General features: G+C 35.5%; 2 protein-coding genes across 2 annotated transcripts in view; both read right to left on the reverse strand.

Annotated features, from left to right (window-relative positions):
- Window positions 1–15730, reverse strand: part of LOC142349936 (putative caffeoyl-CoA O-methyltransferase 3) — a 223066-nt gene extending 207336 nt beyond the window's left edge. The window contains exon 1 of the mRNA XM_075401793.1: window positions 15721–15730. The gene's annotated coding sequence lies outside the window, so the exon portion shown is untranslated. The remainder of the gene's footprint in view (window positions 1–15720) is intronic.
- Window positions 1–25432, reverse strand: part of LOC142349935 (uncharacterized) — a 32195-nt gene extending 6763 nt beyond the window's left edge. Inside the window, exons 1-5 of the mRNA XM_075401792.1 lie at window positions 25215–25432; window positions 25011–25144; window positions 22448–22493; window positions 22213–22284; window positions 13169–13239 (exon numbers count right to left, since the gene is read on the reverse strand). Coding sequence (XP_075257907.1) covers window positions 13169–13239; window positions 22213–22284; window positions 22448–22493; window positions 25011–25144; window positions 25215–25346 — 455 coding nt within the window. The 5' untranslated portion in view covers window positions 25347–25432. The remainder of the gene's footprint in view (window positions 1–13168; window positions 13240–22212; window positions 22285–22447; window positions 22494–25010; window positions 25145–25214) is intronic.
- Window positions 25433–26159: the final 727 nt, after the last annotated feature.

Here is a 26159-nt window from a genome sequence, read left to right on the forward strand (position 1 = left end):
TTTGATCTCACCATGGATCCTTATGATAAAGATTTTGACGGGGCGCGACTTTTTCTCAAAATAATTCCGCTATGTAGATGTTTTTTATGTAAATTACGGACAAGAATTTCAAATCAGCGCTCAATTACTGACAGATACTATTTACAATAAACGTGACCAAAAACGTGAACAAACAACGAGATTATATTTTGTTTTCAGAGTCAAGCTCATGGTTTTTATGGCTAACAAATTGTTTTCGTAAAAATTTTACGGACTTCTTCCGCTTTGCTTTCATTTCTTATAATTCTTTTAGTCCAATGACTTTTAGTGTCCCCAATCAAAGATCCAGTTAGCTCATAGAATGTATTAGAGAACCTAGACATTTTTAAGTTGTTATCTAATTTCTGTTACGACTGAGTATTTTTGTTTTGAGAAAATATGGGTGAATTTTTGAATTTTGCCACTATTTTATCAAATTTAACATCAGGCGTAGTCTTAGTAAAAACAGGCTGAAACCGACTAACTGTGAGAAATAAATTCATGTTGGTAACGGTTCTATAATCAACTAATGGTTAGTTTATTTTGGTACTACGCGTTTTCATTTTTTTTATTTTTGATCTTAATTGCATTTTTTATGAGTTCAATTTATTGCCTTGTCGAATTATCACATTATTGACAAGTCCAATTAAAAAAGGCATTGTAGGGAAAATGCACAACGTTGGAATAAGGCGTATCTGGATATATCAATTGTTTGGGTTGAATAGTTTAAGCTTTTTGGGCTGAGACAGTTATCTCGCAAAACTTTGTGGGTTTTTTATTTTGCCTATGTTTGTTTTTGTTTTCGTTGTTGTGCGCCATAAACCCGATAACAATAAATATCAATTGCTTCCCGATACGTATAACTCAACCTAGTTAAAGTTTTCAGTTCATAGCTGTTTGTTTTAATGGCTTTCAAATTAAATTAAAATTTTTTTTCATCTCTCCTTTTTGCTTTAATTTTCGTGATCATGTTACTCAATCTCACTCATTAGAAAACTCAATTACTTTTGTTGATTCAAATGTTTTTTGCGCTGGGTTATACGTTGTGACTGATTGCTTCGACCATTTAGTTTCATAAAAAGTTCTCGAGATTTACATACTGTTCATTTTTTGGTTTCTTTTTGTTGTCACGTCTAAGCAGTCATTTTACTAGGAAGACCCGTTGATGTTAGGATGAGAGTTAAATGATGATTTACAGTTCTTGCAGGTAACATCTTATAATTATAGTGCCTTGAACAGTGTTATGTCGTAAAATTGCTAGATGTTATGGCTTCTCTATATATTTATTTTTTGTGGGCTCATGACTTAGTCTCAGTATTGCCTCACCTAATTGGCTTCCCGAGGCTTTGAAACTTATTTCATTGCTTTCTCTTGTAATCCTTAGTCTGTCATGACTTCTGAAATTTTGTTTTCAAAAATAAGTTTGGGTTTTTGAGCTTCGTCTTTTTTTTCAAATAGTTTTCCGGTCGATTTGTAGCTTAGTCTCTGTGAACACAGGTCACAAACGGTTTCCAGTGAGCTATAGCTTAATCTTTATAGCGGTTTTAGCTTCAAAAATTTGTTTCTCGGCTTTGTTACTACTGTTACTACTGGACTTTTGGTTTCTTTCTAAATTATAACAAAAATCGTTGATCCCATTGCCTTTGAAATTTTGCGCAATCGATCATTGGATAATTATATGTCTCAATTGCTTCCTATGTAGAAATTAATATGATTTCAGTTGATATCTAATGGCATTAATAATAGTGAAATTAATTGTTTTCAAAAGTATTTAAGTATTTTTGAACTTCGCACATATTTGCTCTTGTTGTCGACCTGTTAACCAGATGCATTGGGGACAGGTCCAATATGTTTTCTCATAAAGTATAGGTTAAATTGTTTTGTTTTGGTTTTTATCTGATGCTAGCTTGATTTTGTCGTAAATAATGTTTGTTGTTTGATTTTTATTATTGTCAGTTTTAGTAGTCCTATGATCAACAACTTTAATCAGCCCTCTAGCGTGGCATTATCGTATTTCATTGGTTGTTTATTGAACGATGTGTATGTTTTTGAAAGTTTTCTATCTCTTCATCATTTGGTAGCCAATTAAGTCAAGAATGTGGATCAGCGGGGTCGGAACATTATGTGCGCACGCACATTACCGAGCCTCCTTGTTACCATCGAAATTTTAATTCTAAAAGCCTCATCTCTGAGTTCTAACGAATAATTCCCTAAGTACAAAAATTTGCTTTCGAAAGCTTCTTTTTCACAAAATGATCAAATCTGGTAATTTGTCTTCAACTATTAATAACCTCTTTTTAGTTCTAGCAATGCTACTATTTAACGCGTGGGTAGCATAAGTTCATCACGCCAACCCCCTTTTCTAATAAATACATGTATCGCTATTAGTAGGTTTCATTCCCCACAATAGTAACTTAAATACTTGCAGAGTTGTTGATTGGTTGCTATACATATAGATTTCTCAATATATCTTGTGCTTTTCTGTGTTGGTCTAGAACATGCGGCTGTATGAGCAATGCATGGAATACTCTGTTCAGCATGCATATTTTTTAGACGGATAGGAGGGAATACTTTCTTCAACACAGCAGCATTTGGTGATTCATGTATAAAACTGCCCTTGTGCACAAATTTTATTACGCAAAGCAACACAGACCTTCGCTTCATCCCTTGTTCAATCAAGCTCCTCTGTATAGAAAAGGTAAAAAAAATGTAGCCAAATTCTCCCCACGCAACACATTGGCTCACCATTTTTTTTCAAAATTAAACAGTCTCTTAAATGAGACAGCATTTAGGTTATATTAGGCATTCCATCCGATATCAATTCCTGATTTGAATGTATCTTAAATATGTTTATTAAATATCTTCAAACTCTCTTAAAAAAATTCTAGAGCATGGTTCAGCATCGTATTGAAACCTAAACACTTTCACAGCTACTGCATCAAAAATAAATAAAATTCATCCGAAATAACATCGACTCAATGAGCGACAGAGAGAAAAACGTCGAAAACGGCTCAATAAATTGAAACTAGCAAGAAGCTGCTGCAGTTAATGTCTTGAAAACCATTTATTGTGCAAGTAAAATCTACCCATTAACCAAGGTGCAAGCTGTTATAAAAGTTTTCTTGGCCTCAGAAAAGCAGCACTATTCTGGGCTCAAAAACTATCTGTTCACCTTCAATGGAGACCGTTTCATAAACTTCAGCACACTTAGCGCTTGAAAGCCCAAAATAGGAGCTCTGGCAAAAAAGCTGTTGAAGCTACTTTCCAAACATAAACCGACTAACGTCGGACAAACTGTTCTCGAACGACAGGCGGGGCAAATTAAATTAAGTGCTGTAGAAAAGAACATAGCCGGCAAATTGCCGGAAAATAGCCACCGTTGTCCCGCTTGACGCACATTGGGATTGAAACAGAAAAAGAAAAAATTGAGAGATAGAAATTGACAGAATTTTGTTCTGTTTTTTTTTCCTGTGTCAAAAAGTGTTCCAATTTGAGGTGCAGTATTAGTTTGATTCCAAAATTATACTTATTTCAGCTCCTAAACTGAAAGCTAATAAGCTTAATACAAATGTTAGCTAGCAAACTCTGTGTCAATGTGTTCTTATTTGGTGTGTAAATTCTGCATATTGGGTTCGATTCTAAAACATAGCCGGCACATTGCGGAAACTAGCCGTCGTTGACGCGTTTCATGCACATCGGGATCGAAACAGAAAAAGAAAAAAGGAGACAAATTGATTAGAAAATTTTTTCTGTTATTTTTTCCAGTGTCAAAAAGTGTTTGCATTTGGCGTGCAGTTTTAGTAAGATTCTAAAATTATACTTACTTCAGCTCCTAAACTGAAAGCTAATAAGCTTAATACAAATGTCAGCTAGCAAACACTCTAATGAACTTTGATAACCTAATTCTCAATGACTTAATGACTAGGCTCTATCGGTTTCTCCGGTCTCTTTTGATTTTGCTCTTTGACATTGACAGTATTCACCACATTGCGTAATTCAATGCGTGAAAGTATTTAAAATCCATTCAGTTGAAACACTGAATGACGTAAGTCAGAAGCCAAACGTGAAAATCTTGACTTATGTAAAACAAAAAACGTGATCAAAAGGTGAAGCGAATTAAAAAAGGGAAAGCGCCTAAATAATAGCCGTTTAAATGGCTGACGGCAGCTAATAAAAAAACTTAATTCAGCTTCTAAACCGAAGGCTATTAAGCATAATACTAACGCAAGCTAGCAAACGCTTTCATATACTTTGATAACCTATTGAATTATGATTCAACGACCGGGATTTATATGCTTATCCTGTTTCTTTTGATTTTGTTCTTTTGACTTTGACCTATTCACTGCATTACGTAATTCGATACGTCAAAGAATTTAAAATCGATTCAGTTGAAACATTGAGCGATGTAAGTCAGAACTCAAATGTGAAAATCGCGACTTATTTAAAACGAAAAACGTGATCAAAAGGTAAAGCAAAATTAAAAAAGGAAAGCGCCTAAAAATAGCCGTTGAGAGGCTGACGTCGGCCATTAAAAATGTTTTCTTTACAGGAGCAGAAATTCCAACCAGGGTACAATTGGAGACCATCAGTACCTCCGGAGTCGTCGACAGAAGCATAAACCACTCGGCTATCAGGCCCCTGTTATATCCTATGCTACAATCGCTTTCTCTTTAACAAACACAAACGGAAACTTAAACAGACTAACGTTGGATGAATTTCTCTTGAACGGCAGGCGGAGTGCAACTTCATTTAGGTGTGTAGGTTAGAATTTTTTGGGTGCAAAAAACTCGGGCCTCATACGGCTTCAAAACTGCAGCCTCAAGGATAGCAGTCAGACATGTTCACTAATAAACTAAAACAGCTTCGAGAGTGAACCGCTAATAATCACTTTTATATTAGCAACAAACTTCATTTCCGAGTGAGGGCAATTGAAACCACCCAAAAAGGAAAAGAAATTAAGCACGAAAAACTAACTTGAGATGACATAGAATGTTCTAGAAAAAAGCTCAAAAACTGTCAAGCAAAAATTTTGCATAAGAAAAGACGAACACGTTTACAAACATTGCATCAAACTTCGTTTGCGAGTACCTAATAACTGTTTAACCAGATCAAGCGATGGGGGTGGGGGTTGGGCTCTGACAGCGGCACGTGGGTCCAATTCCCAGGTGAAGGAGCGTCGACGACGGGGTTGCGTGTTTTGGGGTGACTAGGAAGGGGTCAACCTAGTTGAGACGACCTAACAAAAACGACAAAAAACTTGTAACAAATCTTTGGTATCTTCCGTTTCAAACGTAAGAAAGCTTCGGTATGCTCCGTTTGTTCGGTATCGTTGGTTTCGAACGCAAAAAAGATTCGGTATGGTCGCTGTATGATGCAAAAGAGATTCGGTATGTCCGGTTTAGAAGATTCGATATTTTCGGTATTTAAACGTAAGAGATTGTCGGTATGTTCGGTTTTAGACGTAAATGTTGCTTTTTCCATTGGATTTTTTTTCTGTATACAATGTAGTCAAACGTTATGATAATCTTTTTTTTGCACCAATTTCTAAGAAAAAGCTCTGAAAAAATCTGCAAATTCATTGAAAATCTTTTAGCCCATTTGCGAAACAAAATGAGTATAAATTTCTTGGTTATTTTTGAATTCAAAAATGCAAAATACTTGTTCAACAATGAGAACTCTGTTGATTATTCGCATTCACTGAGTTTAGATATAACTTCTTGTAGTTTGCAAGCAAAGTTTCTGGCGGTTGGTTGCGTTTCAAAACGCCCAGTACCAATCGCTTTTATTGTTTGGTCCGCTGGACTAATCTGCTTTTTTGACCCGGAGTTCAAAAAATTCTGGTGTTTCTCTAGAAAATACCGAATCTCGCTTAATTTTGAAAACAAAAACCGAAAGTCTCTTACGTTTAAAAACGACGATACCGAATCTTTCTTGTTTATTACGGTCAAAAACGACCGACGAAAAAGTCATAGGAAAATTCGTTGTTTTTGGCTAGAAAAAAACGACGATGCCGACGATTTCTTATGTTTGAAAACCAAAAATTTCTAAACTAGGGCACATTATAAGATTAAGAGCCGTCCCTCATATGAGTTTTGGTCTCCTCAAAAGTTTTGATAATTCGCACACAGAGACTAGTAAGGAAAAACAACTAAAATTTTTCAATCGCTTTTATATTAGACACAAATTTATTTCAGAAAGAGAGCATCTTAGATCAGTCAAAAATAGAGATATCAAGGGTGAAAAAGTCACTCAAGAAATAAAACGATGTTCTAGAAAAAAAGCGTGAACACGGTCAAGCAAAAATTTTGCAAAACGAACAAAGGTACGTTTTACAAACATAACCGACTAACGTCGGGCGAATTCCTCTCAAACGACCGCCGAGCGGGGGCAACGGCGGGGGGGGGGGGTCATCAACCTCTCAGCACCGCCCTTCACAAAGCTCCGAAGTAGAAGTCTCCGAAACAGTTTCTGTGAATAGCATACTTGGAGACTAATGAGCTGAAAGGCTCTAAGATAACTTAATGCCCACTGGCCGCTACCTGTTTTTCCCGTTTTTGACGACGAAGAGTCAAATGGGTCAGACAAAAAATACGTCCAGCGAAACATCGCATAAAAAAGACCGACAGGACTAATATAATTGCCAAACTTCGTTTGCGAGCAATTAATAATTACTCAAATCTCATTCGAGGGCAATTCAAAAGCGTAAAACGAATTGCTCTCGAGGGCAGGCGAGGGCTTAATTCAATTCAGAGGGGTTTAGTATTTTGTATACATAAAACATTCAGCCTCAAATGGTGTTAGCTTATTTTAAACAGACAGTGAAAATGAAACCACCTGTTCCTTCGCACTTTTCATTAGTTTTTATTAAAAAAAAACTCGAGTAATCAGATTCAGTAATCAAAAATTAGCAATTTCCATTAGATATTTACCAACAAAATTTTAGTTCCAAAAGCTCCCTGTTTGAGTACTAACGAACAATTCCCTAAGTAAAAAAGTTTCCTTTCGACAGCGTCTTTTTCACAAAATGATTAAATTTGTAATTTGTCTTCAACTAAAAAACATAACCGACTAACGTCGGGCGAATTGCTCTCAAACGACCGGCGAGCGGTTGGCTTCGTCAGTAGCTAGCCACGGGGGGGGTGCACTGGGGGCTGATGGGGGCAACACTGGGTTGGGGGGGGCAACAGCGCGGTGGGGATGGGGGTCAACGGGGGAGGGGGGGTTCTCAACCTCTCAGAACCGCCCTTCACACCATAAGTATAAGTATAAGTCTCCAAAACAGTTTGAGCTGAAAGGCTCTAAGAGCACTTAATGCCCGCTGGGCGCTACCTGTTTATCCCGTTTTTGAGGACGAAAAGTCAAAAGCGTCAGACGAAAAATCGGTCAAGCGAAAAATCGCATAAAAGAAAGACAAACAGGACTAATATAATTGCTACAAACTTCGTTTGAGAGCAATTAATAACTTCTTTTTAGTTCTAGCAAGGCAACTATTTAACGTTTGGGTAGCATAGGTTCCTCACGCCAACCCCCTTTTCTAAAAATTACATGTATTCCTATTAGTAGGCTTCATTCCCCACAATAGTAACTTAAATACTTTCAGAGTTATTGATTGGTTGCCATACATATTGATTTCTCATTATATCTTGTGCATATCTGTGTTGGGCATGCGGCTGTATGAGCAATGCATGGAATACTCTGTTCAGCATGCATATTTTTTAGACGGATAGGAGGGAATACTTTCTTCAACACAGCAGCATTTGGTGATTCATGTAAACTTGTTCTTGTGCACAAATTTTATACTCAAATGAACCCAGACCTTAGCTTCATTCCTAGTTCAATCAAGCTCCTCTGTATAGAAAAGGTAAAAAAATTGTAGCCAAATTCTCCCTACGCAACAAATTGGCTCATCATTTTTTTCAAAATTAAATGAGATAACATTTAGGTTATATTAGGCAGTCTATTCGATATCAATTCCTAAATTGAATGTTTAAATATTTTTTATTAAATATCTTCAAACTCTCTTAAAAAAATTCTAGTGCATGATTCAGCATCGTATTGAAACCTAAACACTTTGAACGCTACTGCAAAGAAAAAAATAAAATTCATCCAAAATAACATCGACTCAATGAGCGACAGGGACAAAAACGTCGAAAACAGTTCAATAGATTGAAAATAGCACGAAGCTGCTGAAGATTATGTCTTCAAATCCATTTTTTGGGCAAGTAAAATCTACCCATTAACCCAGGTGCAAGCTGTTAAAGTTTTCTTGGCCTCAGAAAAACAGCACTATTCTGGACTCAAAAACTATCTGTTCACCTTCAATGGAGGCCGTTTCATAAACTTCAGCACACTTAGCGATTGAACGCAAAAAATAGGCGCTCTGGCAAGAAAGCTGTTGAAACTACTTTACAAACATAAACCGGCTAACGTCGGACAAGCTGTTCTCGAATGACAGGAGGGACGAATTAAATTGAGGGCTGTAGAAAAGAACATAGCCGGCAAATTGCCGGAAAATAGCCGTCATTGTCCCGGTTGACGCACATTGGGATTGAAACAGAAGAAATAATTGAGATAAAAATTGACAGAATTTTCGTTCTATTTTTTTTCCAGTGTAAAAAAAAGTGTTCCAATTTGATGTGCAGTATTAGTTAGATTCCAAAATTATACTTATTTCAGCTCCTAAACTGAAAGCTAATAAGCTTAATACAAATGTTAGCTAGCAAACACTCTAATGGACTTTGATAACCTAATTCTCAATGACTTAATGACTGGGCTCTATCGGTTTATCCGGTCTCTTTTGATTTTGCTCTTTTGACATTGACAGTATTCACCACATTCCGTAATTCAATGCGTGAAAGAATTTAAAATCCATTCAGTTGAAACACTGAATGAAGTAAATCAGAAGCCAAACGTGAAAATCTTGACTTATGTAAAACAAAAAACGTGATCAAAAGGTGAAGCGAATTAAAAAGGGAAAGCGCCTAAATAGTAGCCGTTTAAGTGGCTGACGGCAGCTACTAAAAACACTTAATTCAGCTTCTAAACCGAAGGCTATTAAGCATAATACTAACGCAAGCTAGCAAACGCTTTATCAACTTTGATAACCTATTGCATTTTGATTTAATGACCGGGATTTATATGCTTATCCCGTTTCCTTTGATTATGTTCTTTTGACTTGACGTCAAAGAATTATGATTATTATGATTAAGCATTATGATTTAACGACCGGGATTTATATGCTTATCCCGTTTCCTTTGATTTTGTTCTTCTGACTTGACGTCAAAGAATATAAAATCGATTCAGTTGAAACATTGAGTTATGTAAGTCAGAACTCAAACGTAAAATCGTGACTTATTTAAAACGAAAAACGTGATCAAAAGGTAAAGCAAAATTAAAAAAGGAAAGCTCCTAAAAAACAGGCGTTGAGGCTGACGTCGGCTATTAAAAATGTTTTCTTTACAGGAGCAGAAATTCCAACCAGGGTACAATTGGAGACCATCAGTACCTCCGGAGTCCTCGACAGAAGCATAAACCACTCGGCTATCAGGCCCCTGTGATATCCTATGCTACAATCGCTTTCTCTTTAACAAACACAAACGGAAACTTAAACAGACTAACGTTGGATGAATTTCTCTTGAACGGCAGGCGGAGTGCAACTTCATTTAGGTGTGTAGGTTAGAATTTTTTGGGTGCAAAAAACGGACCTCATACGGCTTCAAAACTGCAGCCTCAAGGATAGCAGTCAGACATGTTCACTAATAAACTAAAACAGCTTCGAGAGTGAACCGCTAAAAATCACTTTTATATTAGCAACAAACTTCATTTCCGAGTGAGGCCAATTGAAACCACCCAAAAAGGAAAAGAAATTAAGCACGAAAAACTAACTTGAGATGACATAGAATGTTCTAGAAAAAAGCTCAAAAACTGTCAAGCAAAAATTTTGCATAAGAAAAGACGAACACGTTTACAAACATTGCATCAAACTTCGTTTGCGAGTACCTAATAACTGTTTAACCAGATCAAGCGATGGGGGTGGGGGTTGGGCTCTGACAGCGGCACGTGGGTCCAATTCCCAGGTGAAGGAGCGTCGACGACGGGGTTGCGTGTTTTGGGGTGACTAGGAAGGGGTCAACCTAGTTGAGACGACCTAACAAAAACGACAAAAAACTTGTAACAAATCTTTGGTATCTTCCGTTTCAAACGTAAGAAAGCTTCGGTATGCTCAGTTTGTTCGGTATCGTTGGTTTCGAACGCAAAAAAGATTCGGTATGGTCGCTGTATGATGCAAAAGAGATTCGGTATGTCCGGTTTTAGAAGATTCGATATTTTCGGTATTTAAACGTATGAGATTGTCGGTATGTTCGGTTTTAGATGTAAAAATTGTTGGTTTTTTTCCATTGGAAAATTTTTTTCTGTGTAAAATGTAGTCAAACGTTATAATGTTTTTTTGCACGACTTTCAAGCGTCCTTCTAAGAAAAAGACTCTGAAAGAATGTGCAAACTCATTGCAAATCTATTTAAAGCTCATTTCCATAAAGAAATGAGAATAAACTTCTTGGTTATTTTTGAATTCAAAAAGTAACAAACTTGAACATTGATGAGAATGCTGTTGATTATTCGCATTCACTGAGTTTTGACATAATTTCTTGTAGATTGCAAGCAAAATTTTGGCGGTTGGTTGCGTTTCAAAAAGCCCAGTATCAATCGCTTTCATTGTTTGGTCCGCTGGACTAATCTGCTTTTTTGACCCGGAGTACAAAAAATTCTGTTGTTTCTCTAGAAAAAACCAAATCTCACTTAATTTTAAAAACGATACCGGAGCTCTCTTACGTTTAAAAACGACGATAACGAATCTGTCTAACGTTTTAAAACAACGATACTGAGTCTTTCTTTTTTATTACGAACAAAAACGACGACACCGACAAAAAACTCATAGGAAATTTCGTTGTTTTTGGCTAGAAAAAAACTACGATACCGACGATTTCTTATGTGAAAACCGAAAATTTCTTAACTAGGACACATTATAAGACTAAGAACCGTCCTTCATATGAGTTTTGGTCTCCTCAAAAGTTTTGATGATTCGCATACATAGACTAGTAAGGAAAAACAACTAAAATTTTTGAGAACTAAAAGAACAAAAACCGATTGTCGGAAGAATTGATCTCAAATGAAAGGCGAAGGGCAACTTCATTTACTGGGTGTGGAGCTTAGAAATACTTCACAGGTGCAAGAAACACCAAGCCCCAGGGGATCAAACCCGGACCTCCAGGAGGCCAGTCCAACATCTTAACCACTAAGATACAATGGCTGTAATTCTTTTCGGCTCAATCGCTCTCATATTAGCAACAAATTTATTTCAGAAAGAGAGCATCTTAGATCAGTCAAAAATGGAGATATCAAGGGTGAAAAGGTCACTCAAGAAAAAAACACTAGAACAAAAGCGTGATCACGGTCAAGCAAAAATTTTGGATAAAAAAGGTACGTTTTACAAACATAACCGACTAACGTCGGGCGAATTCCTCTCAAACAACCGCCGAGCAGTTGGCTTCGTCAGTAGCTATTCTCGTCAGTAGTAGAAGGCAATTGCTTAAAAAAGACCAACATGACTAATATAATTGCTAAACTACGTTAATAATTACTTCAAAATTCATTCGAGGGCAAGAGGGTTTAGTATTTTGCATACATTAAACATGCAGATTCGAATGGTGTTAGCTTATTTTAAACAGACAGAGTGAAAATGAAACCAATTTTTCAGCACTTTTCATTCGACTTTATTGGAAAATCTCCAGTAATCGAGTTCAGCTGCTCAAAAATCAACAATTTCCATTAGATAACACAAAAATCAAGCATGAAAAGTCACTCGGAAAGCCAAAACCTGCAGTCGAGCCAAAGAATATTCCAGAAAAACGAAAACACACGACTACAACTGCGAACAGAACCTATATATAAGCCTACGTTTAATTTTAATTGATCATTTAGGGCCATCTCTGTATTAAATTACCTTAATGAGCGCCGAACTACTCTCCAAAACTGCAAAGTAAAAAAAAGCTTGATCAAAATAAGGTTAACAAAGACCCCTTAGAAAAATTGTGGCCAAAATACGTACACGTCTGATGCCAGAAAGAATACAAAAAACAGCAAGAAATTTGTCTGTCCTTTTAGCGAGGTCACGTTTCCTTCTTTTCCACAAGAGTGACTGCGGGCGGAAATCTTGAAGGGGGATATGTTCTACATCAAAATAATGGTAGTCAACATTGCCTTAGAACGTTCACTCTCATTAAAATAACACGTAGTTGATTGGGACCTGGCAATGAATTGCAAAACATTAAAATTTCATATCAAACGATCTTTCCACAAACTTATCTTGGCATATCACATTTAGGGACCATGAAAATTGCAGCTGTTGCAGAAATAAGCATACAAAATCATAGCACAGAGGTCTTTCAACTATTCTAACTTTAGCTCCGCAGAAGCACATTAGCAATCTATCTATGGTTTCACTGATTGATCAACAACCAAGAGTCGGTTGCTCTCACTCAAGCATGTAAAATGCGATTCAAGTTCACTTCTCATTCAACAATTCATAATTCTATCAGAAGGTTGGTTGTTTCATTAAGATATAACAATTCACCAACATTGGTGACCAATTTCCTCGCTACACTTGCTACTTACTCATGCAAATATTGACCGACTCGAGCGTGGCCTTAAGCATACATTCAAACGCTTTTGCCATATTGCTATAAAGGCCAGTACAAATCTAAGTAATGTGTATATTCGTCCATATTTCCCGAAGTCATTGCTAATATTGATGAGCGATATTCGAATTGACCATAGGAGCTTTGGAGTCTTCCTTGACATCTGCCTTTTCAAGCCCAAATCTGGAATTTGGAAGCTATAACCAAGTAGTACACCGATATTTTCAGGATTTAAAAAGACTACAAGTTCCGGTACTTAAACTATCAACTTGAACTTGAAACCAACGAAATGTCAAAGGCGATAGGAGAGCGACTACTATATAAAAGTCCAAAATGATTACCGTAAAAGTTAACTATAATTATAACAAACCAAGCATAGCCGATTGTACCACTAATGAGTTATTAAGATAATGGAACTTGTGAAATTAGATAGAACACGTTTCTCGAGAACTAACTTTTCGTGTTTCTTTGATTTCTCCTCAGACGCCTTGATGTCTTTTTCCAGCTTCTCAGCTTTCTTTGAGGCCTGAAACGCAAAACACCTCCTAGAATTTATTGAAAATTGTATCGTTTCCGAAAATAACTATAAAATAGCTAGAACATAGTATTTGTGCGTCTGAACGTGGCGGCTGGCGTACATGAAATAACCTAAACACAGATTATCAAAAAACTCCAATATTTTTGATCACGGTAAAGCAAGCAGAACGTGCTAAATAAAACCTTGCATGAACTGACTGTTTTGCTCTAACTTTACGGCCCTAGCTAGATTTGCTTATTGTTTTTTGTATCCGAAATTGATGGAAAGAATCAGATCTTTTCAGAAATAGTAATATAGAACAGACTCAGATTTCTGTACAGAAAGAAATCAGTATATAGACTATAATTGCATCTTCATTTCAATAGATGCCACTTGTATAGCACCCGTAAACCACGAAAGAGCGTATCCATGTTTCTTCCAACATTCAACCACTAAACTAAAACAGTAAACGTTCGCTCTTTGGTTCTCTAAATAATTTGTAAAAAGAAGTTTAATACATACACCGACTAAGGATGAACAAATTGCTCTCAGGCAAAATTTTTTACCTAGCATGGGTTAGCACTCCCGACCTTCGGCGTAATAGACTTAAGTATTAACCAATCGGCTATTAGGGCCTTGCAGTAGTTTATCTTACAATCGCTTTTGGTTTTAGCATCCGACATAATTTCTGAAGAGCAATTTAGGTTGCACAAAAATCAAGAAGTCAAGCGTGGAAGTGAATCGAAAGAATGTTCTAGAACAAAACGATCGATAAAAAATTGCATAATAAAAACACGCAAAATAATTGCGTCAAACATCGTACAAGAGCAATTGAACATAATTTGTAGCTCCTTCGGGACTTGTACCCAGCATTCGGTCGCAAGCGACCTCGTATCAGGGCACTTAGTTCCCAGGACCACTAAGAATTTTATAACATAAATCTAATAAGATATGATTGATATCAATAGGAAATCCTACAAACGTAGAAAATTTTGACTGCATGACTTTCGAGATTATTTTTAAAGGAGCTATCGAGGTTTAGAACTGACGGTTATTTCGATGCGAATCTAATCCTTTTTAAATCAAAATTTGATGAAGATTATGACCAGTTGAATCTGGTTTTAAAAAGTACACTCGGAAATGATCATTCCTGTTATTTTTTGTAATCATTAACGACCCAGAAACTATTGTCACGGACATCACTTTGGAGAAAACAAACTCAATTTAGTAACAACAATTGTGTGTTTAATTCGCTAGCATTTTTATTTAAGACTTTCAGTTTGTAGTTTGTCATAGAAATTTGGAAATTTTTTTGAGACTGCTGTTTTAACCTGTCTGTCTTTGAGGGGTAACCTCAGAAACGTGGTAATTTCAGCAACCAAACTTTGTTGACAAAAAACATCCAATAGATTGAATGATAATCCAGTTAAATTATTGAATAACTAGTTCTCATGACAATAATTTGTTTTTAGAAGCAAACATCTGCTCAAACTTTTTATGAAGAAAAGGTTTATTCTTCTATTAAATTGTGCGTAAACCGGACTGAACTTTGTGAGAGGACTGGATCTTTGAAAATTAATTCTCATATGGTTAGGTGAACGGAGTCTCCTAGAGTCTCTGAGATCACAGACTTTGAGCCACTTATGAGTAATTAAATCAGTTGTACTTTAATTGAAACAATAGTCTGTGTCTTCGGTACTCAATTTTTTTTGCCGAATTGCACTTTCAGTTTCAAAATGAATATCTTATTTTGTTTGTTTCCCTTTAAAATGTAGAACTATGGATTTGTCAACATTAAGCTTCACATTAAAGTCAACTATCGACGCGATAAAAGGTTCAGCGATAATTTAATACGGCTGGTTAAAAATTCACTCCGCAGAAACCTTTTTATTGGGGACCTTTATTACATACATGAGTTCCTTTGACATAAAAAAAAACTCAAATTTAGTTACATAAGTCATTTTTATTGAGTGAGGCGAGCCACTTACGACCAAAATATAACCATGCCAATGACCCAAAAACTTTTGATAGTGAGAGAGAGAGAGAGAGGTCACACGCGCAAACATCTTTAGTGCGAGGCAGAAGTCATTAAGAAAAATTTTTCAGCGTTGTTGTGTGAACAAATGTAAAACGGAAAGCGTCAAATTCTTAAAAATTTTGACAAAAACTTATGATAGTGATAGGACGATAACTTATTGAATCTAATGGACTTCCTTTTTTAAATACTTGAGTCACTAAGCTCCGAACAATTTATGGAAACAAATTGATTAAATATACATTGTTTATTAATTGAGATGGTCACTAATTGCACGTTTGGCTTAAATTGACCAAATTATCATTTGTAGTGGTCATCTGATTTGTGTAAAATTAAATTTGATGGAATAATTGAATTTTATTACTTGCTCAAAGAAGAAATTCTTTTTCAATCCAGGGTGCTGCTTCAGGAGATATCTAACCCTGAATCAGGGAACCAATTTTAGCGTAAATTGAATTTAATAAGATAGATATTGCTTAAATATCTGACTAAATGGATTTATCATCTGTCTAATTTGAACTTGCTTTGTTTACTTTTTGAATGAATTCCAGTGATCTTTAACTATTTGAGTTCATTTTTGTTAGAATTTGTAAAACGCTGAATGTAATTTTCCAGGACTCGTCCGTGATCATTTTTTTTTACAAATATTGAAAGGTCGATTGTGAATTATTTTTCGCCTTTTTCTGAGTTAATTTTGATGTATTTTTAAGCATTGACGCATGCTAATTATGCACTGAGAGAAGAACTTGGGTAAATACAACTGAATGTAAAACGCTGAATGTAAGAATTTGTAAAACGCTGAATGTAATTTTCCAGGACTCGTCCGTGATCATTTTTTTTTTACAAATATTGAAAGGTCGATTGTGAATTATTTTTGGCCTTTTTCTGAGTTAATTTTGATGTATTTTTAAGCATTGACGCATGCTAATTATGCACTGAGAGAAGAACTTGGGTAAATACAACTTTTCGTCAAGTGTTTCCTGTTTGTACATTAGTGCTCAATTTGAAGGCGAAAAACTTGTTTGTCTGGAGATGCAAACCATTTAAATAGATTTAATAAAACGCAAAGCGAGCGCAGATCACCCAAAAGACAACCGAAAGCCAAGCATCAGCTTCTTATATTAAAAAAAACGAAAACAGAGCTTGTTCATAATCAGAAATATCCATGATCATCCTAACATTTAAAAGGTTAAGGCTTTAGACCAGAAAGAAATTCGAATAAAGTTTACAATCGCCAATAAAGTTACATTCAACAATAATTCGAATAAATTCGCCAATAAAGTTTACATCTTATAAATAAATAAATAAATCGAATAAATAAAAACAGCCTATAAAGTACTAGGAGCTGATTCGGAAAAACATTTAGAAAAACCCAAAAAATCGAAAAAAAAAACAGTAAACACAAGTTAAATTGCCGTACACTAAACAAAAAAATACATTCGAAAAGCAATTTTTGTTCAAACATCGTTTCACCACTGTGCTTTAAAAACAGAGTTTCGCTTAACAAAACCACTCAATTTTTTGCTTTATCTGTTTTGGCGTCACCAAAATCACTAGTCCAATGTGACTTCAAAAACCATAGCCATGTGTGATCAGATCTTGCCAAAAACAAATGGAAGTATTCCAGAAACGACTCGTAGATGTATTTTCCAAAACACAGGCCTTTGAAAAACTAGTTTTTGAGCGCAGAGAGCATCAAATAAGAAAAATAACAATCTCAATTGAAATAACAAAAGTCGTTAACTGATTGTGATTCCTCGTTAATGTTTGGTTATAAATAAAATTAGGCTTCTTTTCTGCTGCTTGGCTTTACTCAGGCATGCAATGGTCTTTCACATTCCCGCGCCATTGTTCCCTAAAAATAAACCAAACCAGCTTTTCTGTTCTGTCAGTAACAGAAGCCTTCAGGCAATCCGTTCTTTTTCTTCTAGACTGTTTTCAAGAATTATTATTTTTTCAATTAGACAGGTTTCGTAATTTACAAAAAAATCGCTAGTTCCAGCTGGTGATATTGAAAGAAATTCGGGCCCACCCTCAACACATGATCAAGTTTTCAAAGACTGCAAAGACAAACCTAAAAATCTCAAGCTATTCCATTTAAACTGTCAAAGTTCGAAGAAGAATAAAGTTCAAATGGACAGACAATTAAACGACCTGGGTGAAAACTGCATTCATGGATTTTGTGAAACATAAATAAGTCCACTTGATGTTGAAAACCAAGTTAACCAGGTTCCAGATCATTTCAATTGCTACAGAAATGATCGGAAAGATAAAAACGGAGGTGGTGTTAAGATACTGGCACCCAAGCATCTGAATCCCAAAAATGGAAAGACATAAATAACTTTTATTCAATGTTTGACTCAATTTGGGTAGAGTTAGAGTGCGAAACCAGCGGAGTCAATATGTTGATAAACATCTCATACAATCCTAGTAAATCTGCGTTGAATTTTTCATAGGAAACTGAGTTAATTTTGATGTATTTTTAAGCATTGACGCATGCTAATTATACTCTGAGTTAATTTTGATGTATTTCTAAGCATTGACGCATGCTAATTATGCACTGAGAGAAGAACTTGGGTAAATACAACTTTTCGTCAAGTGTTTCCTGTTTGTACATTAGTGCTCAATTTGAAGGCGAAAAACTTGTTTGTCTGGAGATGCAAACCATTTAAATAGATTTAATAAAACGCAAAGCGAGCGCAGATCACCCAAAAGACAACCGAAAGCCAAGCATCAGCTTCTTATATAAAATAAAAACGAAAACAGAGCTTGTTCATAATCAGAAATATCCATGATCATCCTAACATTTAAAAGGTTAAGGCTTTAGACCAGAAAGAAATTCGAATAAAGTTTACAATCGCCAATAAAGTTACATTCGCCAATAATTCGAATAAATTCGCCAATAAAGTTTACATCTTATAAATAAATAAATAAATCGAATAAATAAAAACAGCCTAGAAAGTACTAGGAGCTGATTCGGAAAAACATTTAGAAAAACCCAAAAAATCGAAAAAAACAGTAAACACAAGTTAAATTGCCGTACACTAAACAAAAAAATACATTCGAAAAGCAATTTTTGTTCAAACATCGTTTCACCACTGTGCTTTAAAAACAGAGTTTCGCTTAACAAAACCACTCAATTTTTTGCTCCATCTGTTTTGGCGTCACCAAAATCACTAGTCCAATGTGACTTCAAAAACCATAGCCATGTGTGATCAGATCTTGCCAAAAACAAATGGAAGTATTCCAGAAACGACTCGTAGATGTATTTTCCAAAACACAGGCCTTTGAAAAACTAGTTTTTGAGCGCAGAGAGCATCAAATAAGAAAAATAACAATCTCAATTGAAATAACAAAAGTCGTTAACTGATTGTGATTCCTCGTTAATGTTTGGTTATAAATAAAATTAGGCTTCTTTTCTGCTGCTTGGCTTTACTCAGGCATGCAATGGTCGTTCACATTCCCGCGCCATTGTTCCCTAAAAATAAACCAAACCAGCTTTTCTGTTCTGTCAGTAACAGAAGCCTTCAGGCAATCCGTTCTTTTTCTTCTAGACTGTTTTCAAGAATTATTATTTTTTCAATTAGACAGGTTTCGTAATTTACAAAAAAATTGCTAGTTCCAGCTGGTGATATTGAAAGAAATTCGGGCCCACCCTCAACACATGATCAAGTTTTCAAAGACTGCAAAGACAAACCTAAAAATCTCAAGCTATTCCATTTAAACTGTCAAAGTTTGAAGAAGAATAAAGTTCAAATGGACAGACAATTAAACAACCTGGGTGAAAACTGCATTCATGGATTTTGTGAAACATAAATAAGTCCACTTGATGTTGAAAACCAAGTTAACCAGGTTCCAGATCAATTCAATTGCTACAGAAATGATCGGAAAGATAAAAACGGAGGTGGTGTTAAGATACTGGCACCCAAGCATCTGAATCCCAAAAATGGAAAGACATAAATAACTTTTATTCAATGTTTGACTCAATTTGGGTAGAGTTAGAGTGCGAAACCAGCGGAGTCAATATGTTGATAAACATCTCATACAATCCTAGTAAATCTGCGTTGAATTTTTCTTAGGAAACTTAGCTTAAAGTATCGATAGAGCAATAAGGGAAAATAAAGATATAGTTCTGATGGGTGATTACAGAATTGATAATCTAGACAGACAAGAAGGATCATGACTTGAAACGATTCTAAACCCGTATGATTTGACCAGCCTGAACAACTATCAACCTACAAGATACTCAAAGACAAGAGGCACTCTGAGTGACTACATTATTACTGACAACTCAGTGAAAAACATTTACAGTGAAACTTTTGGCTCACCTATAAGAAGTATCATTTTTCACATATTATCTTATTTGACAAGAAATTGAAAAAAAAATCAATCAACGAAGAAAGCAATCTATGATGAAAAACTACAGTGTGCTTAAACTTTTTTAGTAATCAATTGGCCAGCCGTTTTTATGAACTACCAAGATCCAGAAAAATGTTTTAAGCTTTTGAGCGAATACTTGAACACGCTACCCTATTAAATGCTCCCATTAAAACAAAATTCATTGAAATGGGAAACCCATCTCGTTAGCGAAATCTTTTGTGAGCAGAGAAACTGAACACCGTAATGTCAAGATGAAAGAGATAATCAATGCCCATAGATTTAGCGACTTAAACCAGTTTACGAAGTCATTGAACAAAAGCTATCTGAATGACTTTGAACGCTTTTAGAAGCAACTAATTCTCAATTCTAAAACAAAGAGAAATGGAACACAATCAATAAAACCAGGAGCGCGAAAAAAAACATCTATTTTTGTACTGAATAGTTTTGGGAATTTAGTTACAGGCAAGAAAAAAATGGTGAATTTATTGAATTACAGATTCAGTAAACTTGGTGACTTCTATTTTGAAAACAAAAAAAGCGAAATATGATATTCAAAAAGCATCATTTAAAACCCTTTTCGAGTTCAGGTACATTACAAGTCAGAAGTGCTTGAAAGTTTTAATGAGATTAAATCCCAACAAACCCCAGGGTCCTTAAACAATCCCCTCTTGGGTGCTTAGAGATGGTACAGTGCATTTAGCAGAGCCATTACCTTTTCTTTTTAACGAGTATTCAAAGATACAGCAGTTTCCCAGTAGCCTTAAGAAGGCAAACATAACTCCTTTTTAAAAAGGAAACACTGAGGATCCATTAAACTATAGACCTATTTTTCTAACACCCGCATTCGGAAAGGTTTTCGAGACACTTTCAAAAGAAAAAATTATCGATTTTACACACAAGACGCGGCTACTTTCTAAAACACAGTTTGGTTTCGGCAAAAAACATCAACTATCGATGCTCTTGTTTGTTTGACTGAAACTGTTAGGGCAGATTTGAATTGTAAGGGCGAAAATTCGTTGCTGCCGCTTTTCTCGATTTATCAAAAAATTTTGATTCAATAGATCATAATATCTTACAAAGAAAACTCAATTCTCTAGGTGTGGCAAGAACGCAGTTAAGAATAATTAGTAGCTACTCAGATGACTGGTCACAGAGAGTGGTGTTGGATGATGTGCAAAGTGACTGGTTAAAGTCTGAGAAAGGAGTACCGCGGAGAACCGTCCTTTGTCCATTTTTGTTCACCCTGTATGTAAATGACATGTACACACAAGCAAACTGCATAACTGTCCAATATGCCGATGACACAGTTTCAATTAGCAGTAATCACAATATTGATGAGAGTGTGAACGTACTAGAAAAGGGCATTATCAAAATGATTGACAATTTTCACTCATTGAAAATGAACCCATTGACAAAACAGAATTCATGGTTTTCGGCAACCAATATCTACAGAAACAACTCAGCATGAAAGGCCATGTTATAAGGGAAGTCAAAAAAGTAAAATATCTTGGTGTAATATTGGACAATAATTTTAAGTCTGATTCACATATTGTATCAAAAATGGCTCAAGGAATTAAAGCAAAATACTAGTACTCAAAAGCACTAGTACTTACTCATATACAGTATTCAGCTATTTTACTTTCAACAATAAGCAATAATTTAATCATAACATTAGAAAAGCTATTTAGCTGGGCGGTGAAGGCTAGCTTTCATTTTGCTAAATTTAATTCCTCAGCGCAACTAAAAATGGAAAATCATATCCTCCCAATTAAGTGCCTATTAGACTATCGGCTAGAGACTTATGTCAGACTCTTAATTAGGAACGAAAAGAGCATTTTAAACCGGATTTGGATTAGAAAAACCAACTAGTTACTACGTAAAGAAGAGAACAAATACGTTTTCTTCAACAGAAAAATCCAGTGTCACTGGATAAAAGTATTGTGAGGAAAAGAATATCAATTCAAAATTTTTTGCCGAAATGGTTTTTAGATCTCCACAGCGAAAATCAAATATAAGAATTTTTTTATGGAACAATTTAAGAAAGACCCTGGACAAATATATTATGGCTCAATGAGTTGGAGAGCGTTTAAATTCAGTAATTAATGTTCATATAATTGTTATTAAGTAATTGTAAGCTATTGATTAATGACGATTCAAGAGAGTGTACGCTGCCTAACATGTGTATATTTATATAGCATCTGAGAAAATACAGTGTTCTTCTTTTTGAAAAATTTGATTAAATGTTTATTAATAAAAAAAAATCTTTCACGTTTTCAATTTGTGCAAGTTCAAATACAACTGGAAAACATTGTTTAATGCAATCGAGACGATTAAATTCCAAAGAGAACTTTGGTCAGGCCATAATAAGCAGATGAAGCACGGGATAAAAACGACCACAGGACTGATACAATTGCTAAATTTCGCTTGAGAGCATTTTAAAACCGACAAGTCTGAAACCAAAAAATAAATGTCTTTTGAGAGCAATTAATCGTTTTTGTTAAAACTTTTTGTTGTTAATGTCTTCAACGCAGTCTATTGGATAAAATCTTAAAAATTTAACAACTTACAGCCTCAGCTTTTCTGTCTGTGTCTTCGTTCATGTCTTCCAATTTCTTCACACTCGCCAAAGCCGCCTCCTCCTAAAGAATTAACAATGCTCATGTTGTGGGAGAAAGACAGACTAAGGAATTGTTTATTTATTCCTTCAAGAAGATCAATTTGACATGAAATGAGAGCTCAAGCCGAGGACGGCTTGAGCTCTCATTTCACGACATCAACCTGTTACGACTCAAAATTACTTACAGCATCTTCTGCATCTCGTAACTTGTTTCGCAGTGTGTTCAGCTCACTAAAACATAACACAATATGTATGTTATTAATGATTCAATAATTATTATTATTTAAAAAAACGTATTAAAAAATTGTTATTAGAACGAAGTTCTAGATGAGTTACACTCCATCACCTATAATTTCAGTATTCTGCAATACACCTTTTATCAGAAAACAATGAAAGTGATTACAGAAAAAGAGAACTCAAAGAAAATCAACGGGAGCTTCTGCTAAATGCTTTAAGCAAAATCGAAAAGCTGTCAATATAAACTGAAATATTAATGACTGTTTTCACATCTGTCAAGATTTTGAAAAAGCACCTAAATTAAAATGAAAATTTACATGCGAAAAATTTCGCCAGTGAAAAGTTTTCGAAGTTCTAAAATACGTGGAAAAAAATTATGGTCTCATCTCAGAGTTATCATGCTTCCAGCAGAGAGTCGGTTTAGACATCTTAATAACTATTTTTTAACTGACTTTTAATTGAATTTTAATTTTTTTCTTAATTTTTATAATTAATCGTGTGATCGTTTTGTTCAGTCCATTCGTCTATTCTCTGTCCTTGCTTGTGGCACGGCTGGGCTTTCTGGACTCCCCCACTTTGTAACAAAGAAGCTACTAAGTAGCGTAGATATCATAAAAACTGTCTAAGTTATTATTTTTTTAAATTTAAACATTTGTAATGATTAGAGAGCACCGTGACTGGAAGATTCGTAATTGAGTATTGTTAGTAAAGAATCTAATGGCAATTTTTTAAACTTCCGATTTTCTTCCCATAAGTAAAGATACCTTTTTAGCTCCTACGTTACGATTCCAAGGAATTTTTTCATGTTGTGAGAGCAGGAAATCAATCAACGTTTTCTTAAAAATGTTGTCATTTTTGCCAACCGAGGCCATTGTGTTAACTAATTCCATTTTTGTACGCATTGACAAACAATTGAATTCATTCCAAAGTTGGTTTTCACATTCTGTCTAATTTTGATTTTTTCGAGTGTTTTGCTGAAGACTCAGATACACGTGAAAATGTTCAGAATTGGTCGGGCTATATCATAATGAAATTTGATTAACGTCATTTTTGCTGTTTAGCTCAGCGGGTAGGATCTTTGTCTGTATTAGCATATATCTCGCTTTGTCATACTTTTTGCGTAGAAAGCACACTTTATACCCCATAAAAGCGATTAAGGCGTCTTAGGTTTTTTGACGATAAATTTTGAAAAAGATAGCCGAAAACGATAAGTGAAAGCACAAATGATTTTAAAAGAATGCGCGCGTTCAAGGGAATTTGATGTCTTATTAGGTATAATGATCTTTTAGCATGAGCCATCTCTTTTAAGGTTTTATTCGGCTGCTCATCGAAATTGAGGTTCCTGTCATTTTTAATACAAGGTATCTGCAACATTTTGGTGTTTCGAGAACATCATTTTTATTAATAGATCCGAAATCAGAATCATTGCGCGAGAAGAAGATTGATTCGGTTTTGTTTGTATTAAAAGTTTATTTGTTCATCTACATATTCTTCTGTTTTTTGTAAAAATTTCCTTGACTTTTCCTTGTGAGCTACTTTTTTTTCCACAACAGACAATACTTGTGTCATCTGCGAATTTAATTACTTTCTCCGTTGTGTTTATGATAGATGAAAAATATTTGACACATAAGAAAAATGAGTGGTCCTAAAACAGTTCCCTGCGGCACACCGTGATTCACAATTTCACAATCAGAGAATATGCCATTAAGTTTTACTTTTTGTCTGCGGTTGGCAAGAAATGAAAACAGCAATTCTTTCGCTTCCTAGGAAAAACCATATCTTTCATTTTTTTAGAAATGTTATGAGAAATGGAACTAAACGCTTTTGCAAGATCCAGAAAAATAGCAACAGTTTCTTTGCTTTGGTCTAAATTAGAAGAAGTTGTTTCAGCCAGTTGTAAAACTGCATAGGTTGCTCTTTTTTCTGAAATCCGAATTGCTCTTTATTTACCCATTACAGCTCCCCACTCCCCCACTAAATGGTCATAAAACGTATAGCTAGCTTACCATTTTAATAAATATACCACAATGGGGGTTATATTTTTGGATCTTTTCCGTTTGTACCCAGTACGTTATGCACCCCCAGTTACAGAGCACGTAATATTACATAGTTGTTGTTGTTGTTGGGGATTCGCAGCGGGTTTGCTGCAGGGCTGATTTATGCCCAGTCGTCAGTTGTTAAAATGGAGTCCATTTATTTCTGCATACATGGCAATCGCAAAAGGTTTGCCAAGCGCAGACGTTCTTATCGCAAAATCGTTTATTGACAAACTATTTGCATAGTAAATCATTATGCAAAAATATGGCACATGCGTCGGGGGGGGGGGGGGGGGTGCAAATAATATACGCCCACTAAGCTGGGGCCACAAATGGAAAAGATCCATATTTTCGTTCGTGGGCTCTAATCGAAAGACCCCCTCCGAACAACTGATTATTGATAACCGCTTGTTCTCGAAAACGGCTAAGCCTATTATCAGGTCGTGAAGGACCGTTAAATCAGTACAATACTTACTGAGTGACATTGTCTGACTCTCGCTCTAGAATCTGCAGCTTGGCTGTTAGTTGATCTTTCTCACTAGTAGTGTGCGTTAGTTCTTTTTCCAAAGTTTGCAACTGATTTTTGTAGCTCTCGCTCTCCTTTTCGGTCTAAAATAATTTGCGAAATTAAAAAAAGCATTTTGTTTCTATCTCCAAAAGAGCAATTGTTATAACTAACCTTTTCTGCCCGGTCACGTAGATCTTTCGCATCTTTTTCACATTTTGTGGCCTTTTCCCTAAATTTTTCAAGATCGTTCGTGAGAGTAACAATCTTCTTCTTGACCTGTTCGACTCCAGAAGGCTCAGACATTTTTGCTCTTAAACAAACCGAATATTGCCAATATACTGAAAAACTCGCTCTACTACAAGTCTTGAATTACTATCTTTCAAGTATTAAACATAATCTCTGAAACAAAGCAACGTGGACATTTTATGAACCGTTTACATAACCCTTATAATCAGTTTCAAAGCAACCGAAAATGCACCCCCGAGTTACACTTATTAAATAGTGTCTTTTCAAAATTTGAATGAATGCCCTTGTACTGGAGACTTCGAATGGGAAGGTCTTCGAGACAAACCTTGTATGTAATGCGGCATCATATATTCAAACCTACAACCACAAGCCACCTACTTATAGCCGATTCGCAAGCTCGGGAATTAGAATTTGGGAACTTCAATAACGGCCGAACGATTGAGTGCCACAATTCGGGTATTGCAATAGTGGTTCCTTCAGTGGATAGTCAAAGCGTTTGTTTTCCCTTTTCTTTCTCTGCTCGCAGTGACCTTCAGGTTACATAGAGACAAAGACTAAATTTTCGAGGCATTATTTGAAAGCAAAATCATTTCAATAATGACAAAACCCAATGAAAATACGCCAGTCCCTAAAAGTAGTAACAGCAAAACAAACGAACGAAAAACACGAAACAGATGTGCAACTTGCTCTAGCAAAATCAACAAGCACAAACTTTGTTGCGTTCACTGTCAAAAAACTTTGTGCCTAAAACCAGAGTGTACTGGTTTTGATGAAAGTTGTATCAACCTCCTAATCAAATATGAGAAAAACTTACTCTACATTTGTAATGAATGCTCCGGGAAAAAAAGGCAAAATAACTTGAAAAATGGA

This window comes from Convolutriloba macropyga, chromosome 11 (assembly GCF_964194025.1).
Source record: "Convolutriloba macropyga chromosome 11, txConMacr16.3, whole genome shotgun sequence".
NCBI classification, from domain to species: Eukaryota; Metazoa; Xenacoelomorpha; order Acoela; family Convolutidae; genus Convolutriloba; species Convolutriloba macropyga.